Source organism: Pipra filicauda, unplaced genomic scaffold (assembly GCF_003945595.2).
Source record: "Pipra filicauda isolate LSUMZ 115617 unplaced genomic scaffold, ASM394559v2 scaffold548_size709544_pilon, whole genome shotgun sequence".
Taxonomy (NCBI): Eukaryota; Metazoa; Chordata; class Aves; order Passeriformes; family Pipridae; genus Pipra; species Pipra filicauda.
The window spans coordinates 187870-202803 of NW_024104696.1; the positions used below are offsets into that span (position 1 = coordinate 187870).

The window sequence follows — 14934 nt, forward strand, 5'->3', positions numbered from 1 at the left end:
CAGGAGCCTCGGATGCCGTGTAGCAATTATGCCCAAGTCTGCCTGTAATCTTTAACGATTTATTCCCAGGGCAACACAATAAACTAAACACACAAAATCTGGGCTGCTGGGAATCCTGGGATCTCCCAGCTTGCGTCTCTGGAGGCTCCGGATACCTTCAGCCACACTGAAATCTGCACACGCTTCCTAAAGCACCATCTCCTGGAGTCGTGGGATTGCCAGAGGAGATGAGCTTCCTCCCAGGAAGGAGATGGAGCCGTGTGAGGAGGGTGGCAACTGGGAAAGGGGCTCCTCAGAGCTGCCAGGACACGGGGAGATGCCCTGCCCCTGGGGCATGGCCGCTCTGCCAACGGACCCGAGCAGGCCGCGCTCACAGCCATGGCTGTGATGCCTCCTTGTCCCTCCCCACGGAACCGGGCTGGGAGCCAGGAGCTGGCGGCCGGACCCTGCTCCCAGCGGGGGTGGCTCTGGATTGACACCTTGTCCCCACCATGGCCCCCCTCCTGGTGCACAAGCCCAAACTGTGGCAGGGCCAAACCTGTGGCCCCGGCTGCCCCCTCTCCTTGCTGGGGGGCCAGCTGGGGATGTGGCCCCTTGAGGGGTGGCTTTGCAGGCCCGGAGCTCCACAGCTCCCGGGGAGAACAATGGCGCATCCCTGCCCCGGCCCCTCTCCCAGGGACAACAATGGCAGGAGCCGGAGCTGGAGCCGCCTGAGCTCATCTCCCCCCTGAGAGCCCGGAGGGGGCCGGGGTGGGCGGGGGGCTGCAGGCTGAGCCACAAAGGGTCCCTCCCAGCCCAGCTCTGCGCCTCGCGCATGAGGGGCCTCAATCCCACCCAGCCATCTGCACCCAGCCCAGGGGAGGCTGTGCGGGAGGGGGGCAGCGGCAGCATTTTGGGGCTGCACTGAGCCCCCCCTCGGCTCCCGCCGGGCCCCTGCACCGCTGCCTCGTGGGTCAGGGTGTGCGGCCCCCTCCCCGCTGCAGACTGGCCGCCAGATCCCCCCTCCAGCTGCTTTGTGTCTCGGTGTGCCAGGGCATTGTCTGCGAGAGAGAGACCCGGCCAGGCAGCCCGAGGTCACGAGCACCTCCCTGTGCAGGCGGGGCGGCCACTGGCCCCGCACACCGCGGCCTGGGGGGAACCGGGTTCCACCCCCTGCCCCCGGGGCATTGCCCCCCAGCACTGGTGCCCACCAGCCCACTTCTCTGCTTCAAAAACCCTGTGGGGCTGAATCTGTGTCCTGGCTGGGCAGTGGGTGGTTGGGCAGAGGGAATCCCTGGGGGAGGGAGGGCCGGCCCAACCTTGTTATTAGACATCAGAGAGTCTCGATATTAGACATCGAGTCTCCACGACCAGCAGCTTTGACACTCAGCTCTCAAGGAGAGCTCAGCCCATCCATTCCCTGCCCGCGGACTGCCTTTGACCCTAATGAGGGGGCACCCGGACCGGGAGAGGTGTCTGGTCTGTCCCCGCCCCACGGCCCACGGGGGGCTGGTCCCCCTGCCCTGCTTGCAGCGGCCCCGCGAGGAGCAGGGGCAGCGCCAGGACCGGGAGCCCCGGTGGGGCAGAGCCGAGACCCCGGGAGGGGCCAAGACGACCCCGGGAACGGCCAAGACGTCCCCAGTGGGCTGAGACCGGGATCGGGGAGACGGCGAGCCGGCATATCAGAAGCAGGATCCGAAACGGGGGGCAGAGTCTGGGACTCCTAGGGCAGGACTGGCACTGGGACCCGGGGGCAAGGGCCGGAACCCCCCGCGGGAGCAGGTGCGGGTACCGCCGGGGCCGCTGCCGGGGCCAGCCCGGTCCCTGCCCGGTCCCTGCCCCCGCCAGGCTCCACCCCGGGCGGTGCGGGATAAAACTTGGGGCACCTCCCCGGCAGCTCCGCGTCAGGGCTGCGCTCGGACCGGCTGCAGCGCTCGGCAGGGGACACCGCGCCGACCGCCACCTCCCCCCGGGACGTTTCTGGGGTCTCTCTCCTTCTTCCTGCCGCCGGAGGCAGCTGAGCTCCCGCCGCGCCGGGATCCGCGGGGCCGCGCTCGGTGAGTGGGGCCGCGCCGGGCCGGGGGGAGCCCAGGTGGGGGTGCGGGGGGATCCACGGACCGGGACCGCGCTCACTACGTTGCTTTCCCTGGAGCGGGCGGGGTGGCCCCGCTTCCCCGGGGCTCCCGGGGGCACCCACGGCAGAGCCCCGCTCGGGGTGTCCGGGAGCGCTGCCCACCCGCCGGGACCCAGCGTGTCCCTGGTCAGTCGGGGCTTTGTCTGCCCTCGGGGAACGGGAGCTGGGTCGGTTCCTCTCGCTCCGGCTTCCGGGACCTCGGTGCGCCCCTCTCGATCCCCGTCGCGTCCCGGGGAGCGGCGTACCGGGGGAGGCTGCCCGGGCCGGTTCGCTCCGTCCCGGCGGGCGGGCAGCGGCCCCGGGCCGCACCGCGGCGGGGCCTCCCGGTCGCTCGGTCAGGGCCACCCGGCGGCTCGGTGAGCGCTCCCCGGCCGCCGGTGCGGCCCCCGCGGCCCCCCCGGGCGCAGGAGGCGCGGCGGGGCCGGCAGGGGGCGCCCGCGCTTTGCTGACTCATAGCCCCCCCCGGGCCCCCCCGGTGCGGGAGCCGGGCCGGAGCCCCGGGGCGGCCGTTCCGCCCCCCGGGAGGGGCAGCCGGGGCTGGGGCCGCTGGGGGGGAGGTCCCCGCTGCGGGACTGGGGATAGGGGAGCCAGAAGCGTGCTGGGGGGCGCGGGGGGGGCTCAGCCCCGTGTCGGGACGGTTCCCCGTAGCTTTAACGGCGTCACTAAGGAAGGTGACGGGGCGGGTGCGTGTGACCGGGCGGGTGTGACCGGCCGCGGGTGACTGTGCGGGTCCCCTCCGCCCTTTCCGCCTCTGTGTCCCCGCGTCACTCGGCTCCGGGGGCTCCGGCTCCCGCCCGGCCCCGCGGGCAGTCACCTCCCGCCGCGGCCTCCTCCGGTGCGGGGGCCGCTCACCGCCCCCGCCGCGGCGCTCCGGGGCCGCCGCCTGCCCGTGTCCCGCGTTCACCCCTCCGCGGCGCCCGGGCCTCGCCCGCCAAGCCCGCTGGCCCCCGCGAAGAGGGGGTGCCCGGCCGGACCCCCCGATCCCGGCCCCGCGCCCCTTTGTTGTGCGCCGGGATTATGAATGGCTCCAGGCGCGGCGCGAGGGCGCGCGGGGGGCGGGGCCGGGGGCGGGGCCGCGCGGCCGCGTGGGCGGGAGGAATCCGGCCGGGCCGCCCCGCCCACCGGGGCCACGTGGGGAGCCTGCGCCCGCCCCCCATTGGCCGCCACCGCGGATGTCTGGGCGCCCGGCGCGCCGCCATTGGCCGCGGCCGCCGGAGGAGCCGGAGTGAATGAGGGCGAGGCCCCGCCCCCCGGGACGTTGCTACATTGTAACTTCCCTCCCCCCGGTGCTCCCACGGCAGCGCGAGCGGCGGCCGGTTCGGCGGGTCCGGCCCCACCGAGGGGGGAGCGACGCGGCCTCCCCGCCCCTCGCCGCGGCCTCGGGCCTCACCCCGCCCCCAGACACCCCGCTCCGAGAGCACAGAGCGGCGGCGAGGAGAAAGAAAGGAGGCGGCAGAGCAGGGGCAGGCGGCAGGCAGGGACGGGCAGCGCCGCTTCTACCGCCCCCCTCCCGCGGCAGCCACCGGAGCGGGGCGAGCACGGGGGATTTTATATTTTTTATTTTTATATATATATATTTTATTTTCTTCGCCCGGGCCGCGGAGGGCCCGGCCGGTGCAGCCCTGCTTGGGGACCCCCCCCCCGCCCCCACAGCCGCCCCCCGCCTCCTCCCGGCCCCCGCCCGAGGCCTCGCCGCGCAGCCGGAGCTCCCGTGGGTCCCGCCGGGCGTGCGGCGGAGCGGGCCCCGCTCTCTCCTTTGTCCGCTCCCGCACCCCCCCGCGCCGCGTCCCGCCGTCGCCCCCCGGCACCGACCGCCGCTGCCCCCGCAGGTCGGCGGATGGACCCGCAGCCCGGCGCCAGGAGCTGCAGCCGCGGGGCTCCCGCCTGCGAGGTGGGGCCGCCCGAGCCCCCCATGAACCTCTACATCCACACCACCACCGGCACGCGCTATGAGCTCTCCGTGCCCGCCGAAGAGACGGTGGAGGGGCTGAAGCGGCGGCTGTCCCAGCGCCTCAAGGTGCCCAAGGAGCGGCTGGCGCTGCTGCACAAAGAGAGGTACGTCACGGGGGGGCTCGGCGCGGCTCGGGGGGCCCGGGGTCCTCAGCCCCCCGGCAGCGGGGCTGGGCGCGGGGGCGGCCCCCTCGCACCGGGCTCGGCACCGCACAAAGGCTCCCGCCCCCTCCCCCTTCCCGGCCCCATTCCTGTGCGGGGCGGGAGGGGGGGGACAGCCCGGGGGGCCGCGGCGGGGGCGAGCGGGGGCCGGGCCGGAGGGAGGGAGGGAGGGGGGCTCGGGTGGAGGGAGGGGGCGCCGGGCCGGGACCGGAGCGCGGCCGCCGCCCCCTCGCCCGGCCCTGCCGGGGCTCCTTTGTGGGCGGCGGGGCCCGGCCGTGCCCCGGCCCTTTGTTCTGGGCTCAGTCCCGGCGGCGGCGCGGTCCGGCCCCCCCCGAGCCCCCAGCGCCGGGGGGGCCTTTGTCTGCCGGGGGCTCGGGCCGAGGGGCTGCGCACCCCCCGCGTGGAGCGGGGCCCGCGTGGGGCCGAGCCCGGAGTAACTTGGAGAGTCTCTCCCGGATCGGAGGGGGGACACGCGGGGACACCGCGTCCATCTGCCGGCACCCACGGGGTCGGGGGGGGCACGTTCACAGTGCTGCCTCCCCCGCCCACGTTTGTCCCAGCTTCTCTCCCACCGCCTCCCCCCGTGGGCAGGTTTCCTGTGCCACGAAGCCGTGTAGCCGCCCCCCGTACCCCTTCCCCAGCCCAGCTCCTCGCTGACCCCTTCACCCCGATGGCTGCAGCCCCGCCGGCACTGCCCCATGCCCGGAGCAGGGGTGCCCCACACTGTGAGCTCCCCCTCTGGGGGTCAGCTGAGCAGTGGGGTGCCGGGATCCCCTCCTGCCTGTCAGGGGTTGGAATTGCTTGGGGTGGGTGGGCTTGGTCCCCTGGGAGCAGGCAGGCTTGCAGCTGGTGTCCCCCCTCGTGTGTCCCCCCGGGGGGGTCTGCCTGGCCTGCACTGACCCCGCTTTTGGTGTCTCTCCCCACAGCCGCCTGAGCTCCGGCAAACTGCAGGACCTGGGGGTCGTGGAAGGCAGCAAGCTGACACTGGTGCCCACCGTGGAGGCTGGATTGATGGTGAGTGCCCTTTTCCTGCTGCTCCCTCCCACTCGTCCCTGTCTATTATTAAAGCCCCGAGGATGAGGATGAGGATGTGATGTGCTGGCAGCCCCGAGGCTCTGCTGCCCCAGCCCTCGCTGAGGAGGCAGCACTGGGCTGGGCACGGCAGCAGGTTTAATATTTCACTCCTTTCTCAGGGCTCGTGTAGAAATAGTGGAAGTGACATGTCATCCCTCCCTCCTGCTGCGGACGCCCCCTCCTTCGCTGCATTTGTAATGTTAATCCCCCCCCTCCTCCTTTTTTTCCAGTCCCAGGCGTCCAGGCCAGAACAGTCGGTGATGCAAGCGCTGGAAAGCTTAACTGAAACTCAGGTGAGGGGCTGGATGCCGAGGCAGGATGGAGACAAAGGCGGGGGGTGGGGGAAAAGGACCGCGGCGGCCTCACTCTGCTTCCCCTCCCAAAAGCTTTGGCGTTGGTGCTTCGCTGAGGTCGGGAATGCTGAGGGCTTCAGCAGGGCTGGGAATGCTGAGGGTGGTGCCCGGGGCGGGCACCGTCACCCTGAGCAGCGCCGGGCGCAGGGAGGTCCCGCACCGCAGCCTCGCAGCCCAAACAAGCCGGGAGCTGGGGAGGTGAAGTGACTCACTCAAGGTCACACAGCAGGTCGGTGGCAGAGCTGGGCAGCTCAGGGCCCTGCCTGGGGGTGTGGGGCTGCAGACCCCCCCAGCTGCCCACCCCAAAGTGCAGAGACAGGGCTGCCCATCTGCCCCGTGTTGTGGGTGTCGAAGGGGCTGGCAGGGCCACGCTGGGGGCTTGTGGGGCTGCAGAGCCCAGCTTCCCCCCTCTCCTTGGAGCCATCCTTGGGGGGTGGGATTGACTGTGCCCGAGTGTTCTGGCCCTCTCCGTGTCCCTCTCCGTGTCCCTGCTCAGTGGCCTTGTGCTGGGGCGCCGGGCCCCAGGGAGGGGGGTGTGGAGGGGCCCGCGGGCGGCGTTGGCGGGGCCGCGGTTGAATCGCTGTGGAGTTCCTGGCAGTTGGCGGGGTGGGAGGTGGGCGGGTGGGGGGTCCTCGCTGCTGGGGGGTCTCAGCCATGGGGCGGAAGCGTTCCCGGGGTGGGAGAGCCGTGGGTGAGCCGTGGGTGCGCGCGCAGCCGCCGGCTCCTGCCTCGAAGGTGGAATTTACCCCCAGCTGCGCAGGCCCCGCTCCTTTGTTTTCCGTCTCTGTTACTGCTGTGAAACTCTTTCCTTCCTTTTTCTGGCTGATGCTGCAGATTCGTTTTTTTAAGGGTTGGTTTTTTGGGTTTTCTATAACCTGCCTCACTGAATTTGGGGAAGGAGCTGAGCCCAGGGATCGGACAGGGGGTCGGTGGGGGCATGGCTGTGCCCCCCCACACTGTGGGGATGTGGCAAGGGCCAAGCTGCCCTGCCTGCAGGGACTGACCTGCAGTGCCCTTGGCTGCCTGGGGTGACCTTGTCTTTTGGGGGCTGGTTTAACCCCATGCGGGCCAGGGGGGTGAGCTCAGAGCGGAGCCCTGTGCCAGAGGCTGCCGGGGTGCTCATGGGGTGCTGCCCATCCCAGCTGGGGTGCAGAGCTGTGAGAGGGGGCTGGTGCTGGCAGCCCAGCCCGGGGGTCCCAGTGCATGTCCTGGTCTCAGGGCTGCAGGTATTTCTCGTGAGGCTGTGCAGCTCCACACGGGGGTGGGATGGACTGGGGAGCCAAGGAGCCCATGGAGCTCGGGGTGCCCCTTGCACTGGGCTGTGGCCCCCTCGGCCAAGCACAGCAGGGCAGAGGAGGGTGGGTGGGTGGGCGGGCTACGGTCTGGCACTGGCTGTGGGAAGCGACTCCACAGCTCCCTGCCCACCGCAGGTTCCTCCGGTCGGTGATTCAGGAAGCCAGGGCTGAGCAGGAGGAACCGCCAGCACCTGGGGGGCGGCGGGAGGGGGGGGCAGGAAACCACTCCTCCCATTCATGCTTTGCTGGGCTCTGCCTGCGTCACGCAGCCTCCGGAGCGCAGGGAGAGCTGAGCCGCTTCCTCTGGGGGTGGGGGGGGGGGCCGGGGCGCTGCCACCCCCTCCCCAGCCTTTGGGGAAGTGGCTGCTGGGCACGGGGGCTTCCTGGAAATGCTCCCGCGCTTCCTTCCGCCCCGCACAGCTGCCCCCGCTTTCCAGGGAGCCCACAAACCGTTCGGTCCCTCTGCCTCGGCTCTGCCTTCCCCCAGTGCCTCTGCCCAGGAATGTTGGGGGGGGACACATCCTGCTCTTCGAGGGCCGGGAGCTGCAGCCAGAGGAATGTGGCTTGGGGGCTCTGTCCCTCTGCCCCCTTTGGCACAGAAAAACCCCTGGGCACTGATACAAGTGGCTAGATGGGGTTCCCAGCTGTGCCCAACTGGAGACCCTGCAGGGGATGTGGGGCCATTTCCTGCTCCCCCTTCTCATATTTGCCTTGGCCTTGTCTTTCCCCTCTGGATCTCCCAGGACGGTTTCCCTGTGCCTGTTTGGGGGTGCTGCCCTCCCCATGTGGGGCAGGGGCTCGCTGGGGGCAGCTCCCACTCTCTGCCAGCCCAGAGTGGGGGGCCTGGAGGTGTCTGGGGCTGGGGGCCGGGGTGACGCGGGGCCAGGCGTCGGAGCGAGGCGGGAATGCGGCGTTCTCTGAGTCATCTGCGTTTCTGAGAAGCAGCCGGGAGACACTTGCCCCATCCCTGTGGGCCCCAAGCCCGGCACGGTGCGGCTGAGCCCCCCAGGGCTTGGCAGGGTCCCCGGGGGGCTCCTGGGTGTGGGGGCTCTGGGGGGCCCGGTGGTCCCAGCCCCCTCGGCGGGGCCGTGCTGGCCCCCGCGGCAGAGCCGGCTGGGAGGGACGGGGTCCTCCCGGCGTGGGCGGCCGAGCGGGCGGCTGGGTGGGACGTGTTTGCATTGGAGCGGGCTGGTTTCGCCGGGGGGGGTTGGCAGCGGCGCGGGGGCGGGTGCTGGGAGCCCCGGAGCTGGGGCGCCGCGGGGACCCGGCCGGCTCAGGGCCACGGCCCAGCCCCAGGGGTGCTGCGGGGGGCCCTGGGACCCCCTCGGCTGGGGACCGAGGGGGCGGTTCTCGGTGCCCCTGGGAAGTGCTGGCAGCGCGGGCCTGGCGGGGCTTGGGGTGCTCTGGTTTCTCCCGACGCTGGCGAGGGGTCAGGCAGGGCAGGCCGGGGTGAGTCACAGGGAGCGGGAGGCCACTGACGTCAGAGGGCCCCGGGGATGCGCGCGGGGCTCCCCCGGGAACGCCGGGGTGCGGAGCCGGGGCTGGGGTGGGGGGGGGTCTGGGGCAGGGGTCCTGCCCTGCTGCCTCCCCCTGTGTGTGGGGTGGGGCCAGGGGGCTGTGAGAGACCCCACTCAGGAGCGAGGTGGGAACAGGATGGGGGCTGGAGGGGACTGGTCCCCTTCCCAAGCATGGGTAAGTGGTGTGTGGACGTGGTGTGGGGGGTCCCTGTGTGAAATGTCCCCCCCTACACTGACTCTGAGAGCAGCAGCAGGGATGGGGTGGCCCAGCAGCCGTGGGGGCTCCACGCAGGGGCAGGAGGTGGCTGGAGCTCTGGACGTGGCCGGTGGTCGTGGCTGAGCAGTGAGGACGGGGCTGCCAGCCTGGCGTGAGGCCACCCAGGCTGCTGTGGGCAGGGGAACTGAGGCAGGACGGGGGCGGGGGTGACGCTTTCCTGTGCCCAGGTGCTCTGTGCGTGCACACGCGTGTGCACACGCGTGCCCATGTGCGTGCCCGCCGTCCTCTCCCGCCCCCTCGCCCCGTAACCTCCCTGTCCAGAGCTGCAGTGTCTCCTTCCCGCCCACCCCTTCCTCTGCAGCCTCCGCCTGACACGCTCGGGGCTTTGCTGCTGGTATTTTTAAAGCTGCTTTTCCCACGGCTTCTCAGAACCGGCCTCCGCGGCAGCGGGGGAGCGGGGCCGGGGCCGGGGGGGCCCCGCTCGGCAGCGCTGGGGGCAGGGGGGTGGTGGGGCTGCCAGGGATCCTTCGCCTCGTCCCGCCACCGGTGACGGCTGCGCCCCGAAGGTGCCGTGGGGTGTGGGTGGGTGACGTCGGGAGCCGAGCGCGGCACCGCACGTGACGGGCTGGGAAAGCCGGGCCCTGCTGTGCCCTGGAATAGCGCGGCTGGGGGGTGGCGTCATCCCCATTAGCCCTGACCCCGGGTCCTGCCCACAGCCCCACGTGAGCCCCGGGCTGGCGGGGGCGAGAGGCACGGGCCCCTGCAGGGCAGGGGGTGCTGGGGGGGCTCACGGCTGCCCCAGCCCCGCCAGGATGTCGGGGGCTCCCCTGTTCCCTGGCACAGCTGCCAAGTGATTTATGTGTCGTGGGGGCTGAGCAGGCTGTGCTGGGGGGCGGCAGGTGTTGGGGATTGGGGCCCCCCCACAGCTGCGGCCCGGGCAGGGTCAGGCCCCAGCTCTTGTCTCTGCGCTGCAGCTGCTCCATCACCTGCCGGAGCTGGAGCCTCCGGGCTGGGCAGGGCCTGCCCCCCCCAGTCTGCCCTCGGTGTGGGGAAGGGGGGCAGGTGGGCTGCACTTCCCTGCCTGGCAGCCCTGAGTCACGGTGGTGGGCATGCAAGGACCCAGCATGTCCTCACCTGCCCCCTGCCCCCTCCCGTTCTCCCCATGCCTGCGGGGGCACCCCTTGGCTGGGCACTGGGCTGGCCAGAACAGCAGTGCTGGCCCCGGGGCCGGGTGTGGGGCTGTGGGTGGCCCCAGCTGCAGGCCCTGCCTGTCCCTGCCCACTGAGAACTGCTGGGATCTGTGCTGGGGAGGGTGGCCAGGCAGGGAGGGCATCTTGCTGCTGTGGAATAAAGGGCAGGAAGGGCAGAAGGAAGAAAAATACCCCCCCCCGGCACCATCAGCTGACAGAGCTGGCACTGGAACAGGGTCGTACGGGGACAGCAGCCAAGCTCTCCCGCCAGCCTGGCACGGCTGAGGGGCTGTGGGGGGTGTCACCCCTTCCCTGCCCCAATGACCGGTCCCTATGGCTGCAGGAGACCTGTGGGGGCAACCACCATCCTCTGCTTGGCCCCAGGGGGGCAACGACCGCCCTCCTCCTTGGCACCGGGGTGGGGGGTCTCTGCGTGGTCTCACTGAGCGCCACAGCTGAGGGGGGTCCCTTCTCTCCGCAGGTCAATGACTTCTTGTCGGGCCGGTCCCCGCTGACCCTGGCCCTGCGCGTGGGGGACCACATGATGTTCGTGCAGCTGCAGTTGGCGGCCCAGCAGAGCACGGGGCAGCTCCAGCACCGGCACCTCATCGCCAGCCGCGGCGAGGCGGGGGCCAGCGCCAGCCCCCACTGCCGGACGCTGCACGGCGCCGCCGGCTCCGGCTTCGCCCGCATCCCCGTGGTGCCCACGTGCCAGCAGAGCCCGGCCCCCAGCCCCTCGCCCGCCACGCCGGCCCCCCCCATGTACTGTAACGCCCCCCACCCCGCGCCCATCACCGCCGGGATGTTCCGCTCGCACGGGGCCAGCGCGCAGACGGTGAACAGCAGCGTGGTCTCCTCCTGCTCAGAGGTGAGTCCGGGGGGTCCCGGGGTCTTTGGGGCAGGGAAGCGAAGCCGTGAACTTCCCAGCCCTGCCGTGGCAATGCCTGTCCCTGCCTCAGTTTCCCCATGCGTGGAACAGGGTTGTCCCTCAGTCTGGCCTCCAGAATGTCCCCAGGTCCCGGGGAGGGACTCAGGGACAGGGTGTAACCCAGGCTCTTACCCTGCCTGTCCCACACCCTGCCTGTCCCACACCCTGCCTGTCCCCAAGAGTGGACACGAGCTGCTGCTGCTTCCCTTTTCCCCTCACACAGTACAGCAGGGTGGGGCAGGCTTGTTTGGACTCCCAGGGCTGGGGACACTGGTGCACAGAGGGGTGGGACAGCCATAGCTCCTTGTGTCCCAGTAAACTTGGGGCTGGGGGTGCCTGCTGCACCCTGCTCCCTGCCTGAGAGCCCCTGACCTGGTGTTTGGGAGGAGGCAGAAGGGCAGGAGCAGGGCTGTGTGCCCCCCATAGACCCCTTCCCAGAGGCTGATCCCACTTTTCTCCCCTCCCAGGTGGACTGTGGCTCCCGCAGCAGCAGCTCCCCAGGCAGCAGCCCGGCCCCCTCGGCCCGATCCCGCAAGCCCGGGGCGGTCATCGAGAGCTTCGTCAACCACGCGCCCGGGGTCTTCTCAGGGACCTTCTCCGGTACGTGGTGCTGAGCCTGCCAGGGGCTGTGGCTGGGGGGATGTGGGGACGGTGGGGCTGTGGATCTGGGGGGGCTGCTCGTCTAACACCCACCTCTGCCCCCCTCCAGGCACTTTGCACCCCAACTGCCAGGACAGCAGCGGGCGGCCGCGGCGGGACATCGGCACCATCCTGCAGATCCTGAACGACCTCCTCAGCGCCACGCGACACTACCAGGGCATGCCCCAGTCCCTGACGCAGCTCCGCTGCCAGACGCAGTTCTCCTCCTCGTCCTCGCCGCCTGCCTCCCCGGACCTCGCCACCAAAACTACCTCAGAGTCGCTGCCAGCGGCCGCCGCCCCCCCCCTGCACCCTGTCGTCCAGTGCCAAAGCCAGATCCGGATGTGCAAGCCCAGCGGTGAGTCTGGCTGCCCCCGAGGGTGGAGGGGTCGGGGGTTAAGGTCGACAGCTCCTGGGGGTCCCTGGTCCATCCCATCGCCCTGGGGGCTGTGGCTGGGATGAGCAGAGTGGGGCTGGGTAGGTGGATGATTGACAGGTGTCAATCATTGGCAGGAGGGCTGGACCCCGTGGGGTGTGGCAGGAGCTCCCATGGACCCCCTGGTGTGGTGGGGACACGCCTGTGCCCCCCGGGGCCGGAAGGTGCCAGAGGTGCCCGCCCCAGACCCCCCGATTTGCTTAGAGGAAAGAAGTGAAACCGCCAGTGCCGGCCCGGGGGGGGCTCATCTCCCTCAGGGTTTGCTCTTCCTTCTCTCCCAGATTGGGGGGGCCCAGGCCCCCACTGGGGGCAGCTCCTGGCTGGCTCCAGCCCCCAGTGACATGACCACGGCTTCTCAGGGTCACCCCCAGCTCTGGTCTCTGCCAGGACCCCAACACTGTCTATCTGGGGGGCCTTGTTTGGGTATAAAGGGAGTGTTGTTGTGGGGACCCTGCACCCCAAAAAGGGCTGCACCGCACTGGGGACAAGCTGGCACCACGATGGGGACCCTGGTTTTTGGGGTGCCCAGGCATCTTTGCCGTGGGGGCCGTGCATCCCCTTGGATGTGGGTCAGGGCAGGCCCCCATGGCCCCCCTTCCCCCTGCTGTGGGGGTGTCCACACATCTGTGCCACGAGCGGCTGCCGGGGGGCCTGCATGTCCCCCGCCCTGGGGGCCTGCATGTCCCCCGCCCCCAGCCGTCCACGGCAGCCCCCCCTGACCCCCCGTCCCCTTTCCCCCCGCAGGGGACCGCCTGAGGCAGACGGAGAACCGGGCCACGCGCTGCAAGGTGGAGCGGCTGCAGCTGCTGCTGCAGCAGAAGCGGCTGCGGCGGAAGGCGCGGCGGGACGCGCGGGCGCCCTACCACTGGGTACCCAACCGCAAGGCCGGGCGCACCAACAGCAACAGCAGCGTCTCCAGCGAGGGCAGCCTGGACCTGGACTTCGAGGACTCGGTCTGGAAGCCGGAGGTCAAGGCCGAGATGAAATCCGAGTTTGTCGTAGCATAGAGAGCCCGTGCCCGGGGGGGGCCCCGGGGGACTGTGCCGGGGGGTCCCGTCGCCGCCCCTGCGGGGGGGTCAGCGCGGGTGTCACGGCCGGGGCTCCTCGAGATCCAGGGCTCCTCGAGATCCGCCGTCTCCTGCGACCGACGCCTCGGGCCGACCCGCGTGTCACGGGGAGAGCCCCCCGCCCCCCGTCGCTTGGCTTTGGGGAGATGGGGGGAGCAGCTGGAGCCGCCCCCTCCCCGCAGCCTCCCCGGCTGGGAATGGGGGGTCCCGACACCCCGGGGGGGGTCCCGGGACATATCGAAGCTGCTGCTTTGCTGTGAAGAGGGGCTCGGGGGGGGGTGCTCTGGGCCCCCTCGCGTCACCCCCCGGTGCAGGCAGGAGGAGGTGAAGTCTCTCTCGGAGGTGCTGGAGCCCCCCCGATTTGGGGGCCGTTTGTTTTCCTTCCCTTCTATATGTAGCATTGCTCGGCTGCGGGGCTGGGCCCCCCCGGGCAGTCGGGGGGGACACGTGTGTGCCTGGGCCCCGCCGCCGCAGCCCGGGGAGGGGGGACGGGGTGGGGGGGCTTTGTTTTGGGGGGATGTTAATTTTGTTTGGGGAGGGAGAAGCCAAGGCGCTTTCCCTCCGCGGCCGAGCCCAACTTCCGAGTCGCTGGACTCCTTCCCACCCGCCACTTGGGTGGTTGGATTTTCTTTTTTAACTTAAAAAAAAATTAAAAAAAAGGAGAAGAAAAAAAAAAAAGAGAAAAAACCTGAATAAATAACCCCAAACTCGGTCCCGGCTGCGGGGCCGGTATTTATAGACATTAATGACCCGACTGAGCCAATACTGACATAGTCTTCATAGGCCGTAGGATCCTTTTTCTTGTCCGACTTGGATTTTTTTCCGTCAGGATCTGTGCAAATAGAGCCCCCACGTGACGTGTTTTTTGTCTGTAAAAGTCTTTTTTTTTGTGTGTGTTTCGGGGAGGGGGGGTGGGGGGGAGAGCGAGGCTTTTTCGGTCTTTAATATTTTATTTTTTATTTTTGAAATAAATTTGGGCAGTCTGGATGCAACCGTGCCTGGTGTTGTTACGGAGGAGGAAAGGGGACATTTGGGCACCCCGTTGGTGTTGGGGGGGGCACACAGGACAGCTGGGCACCCCCTCAGCCTGCCTGCAGCACCCTGAGGTCCTTGCCCTCAGTGACACAGCCGTGTGCCTGTGCACACGCATGACGTGTGTCCTCAGCTCCACACGTGCTCTGCACACCTGTCCAGGTAGATGTGCCCAGCCCCGCACACGCGTGCACACATGTGCAGGTGCCCATGCGTGTGCTCAGCACTCACACACGTGTGTGTGCCCGCAGGAGGAGGGGGGTGATGGAGCTGCCCCGTCCTCCAGGGAAGGGCTGTTTCCACCCTCTCCAGGTGCCGGACCCAGGCCCGTGGCTCTGCGGGGGCTCATCCGACCGGGTGCTCCCGGTCCCGTCCCCCCTGGAGGAGCTGGGCCGGTTCCACCAGCTGGGTTGGCTGCAGGTGCTGGCTCCTTCTCTCCCTCCCTCCCTTCCTGGCCTCCTGTGTCACGGCGGGGTGGCCGCGGGCCAGGGTGGGGGGTTGATGGCCACAACCCTGGCTGTGCCTCAGTTTCCCCACCTGCAGTTGCAGGTCAGTGTCCCTGTGGCTTTCCCCTGCCCTGGGAAAGGTGACAGGATGGGGATGGCCCTGGGGCCATCTGTCAGTGCCATCCCACCCATGGGACCCCCTTCCCATGGCCCCAGGTTCCCTGGGAGGGAGCTGGGGGGGCCTCGGGGTGTCGGTGGCTGTGTGGTGCCAGGGCAGGGGACCCTTTGGGCTGGGACACCCCTGGAACTGCACTGTGACACAGACACAGTGACATGGTGGCATGATGACACCGTCACCCTCAGGCCCTGGGCACACCTGGGGGTGGATGAATCCTCATGGGGGTCTGTTATTTGGGGAGGGGCAGAGGTGGCTGCCTGTGTCCCCTGTATGTGTCCCCTGCCATCCCCCATCCCTGTCCCTGCACCCTGGGTTGGGGAGGGGGAACAATCCAAAG

At 70.0% G+C, this 14934-nt stretch overlaps 1 protein-coding gene across 1 annotated transcript; it reads left to right on the forward strand.

Annotated features, from left to right (window-relative positions):
* The first annotated feature begins 1891 nt into the window (after positions 1-1891).
* On the forward strand, positions 1892-13804 carry MIDN (midnolin). Its single transcript, XM_027715854.2, has 8 exons — positions 1892-2036; positions 3943-4168; positions 5152-5239; positions 5530-5592; positions 10353-10739; positions 11267-11399; positions 11509-11796; positions 12619-13804. The coding sequence occupies exons 2-8, from the start codon at positions 3951-3953 to the stop codon at positions 12879-12881; spliced, it is 1440 nt and encodes a 479-aa protein (XP_027571655.1). The 5' UTR covers positions 1892-2036; positions 3943-3950; the 3' UTR covers positions 12882-13804.
* The last annotated feature ends 1130 nt before the right edge of the window (positions 13805-14934 follow it).

What these genes read in the sequence shown, in the direction of transcription:
- MIDN (XM_027715854.2), top strand. Translation starts at nt 3,951, where the DNA reads ATGGACCCGCAGCCCGGCGCCAGGAGCTGCAGCCGCGGGGCTCCCGCC. An exon ending in CCGTGGAGGCTGGATTGATG is followed by an intron (nt 5,240 to 5,529) that starts GTGAGTGCCCTT and finishes CTTTTTTTCCAG; the next exon opens with TCCCAGGCGTCCAGGCCAGA. An exon ending in TGGTCTCCTCCTGCTCAGAG is followed by an intron (nt 10,740 to 11,266) that starts GTGAGTCCGGGG and finishes CTCCCCTCCCAG; the next exon opens with GTGGACTGTGGCTCCCGCAG.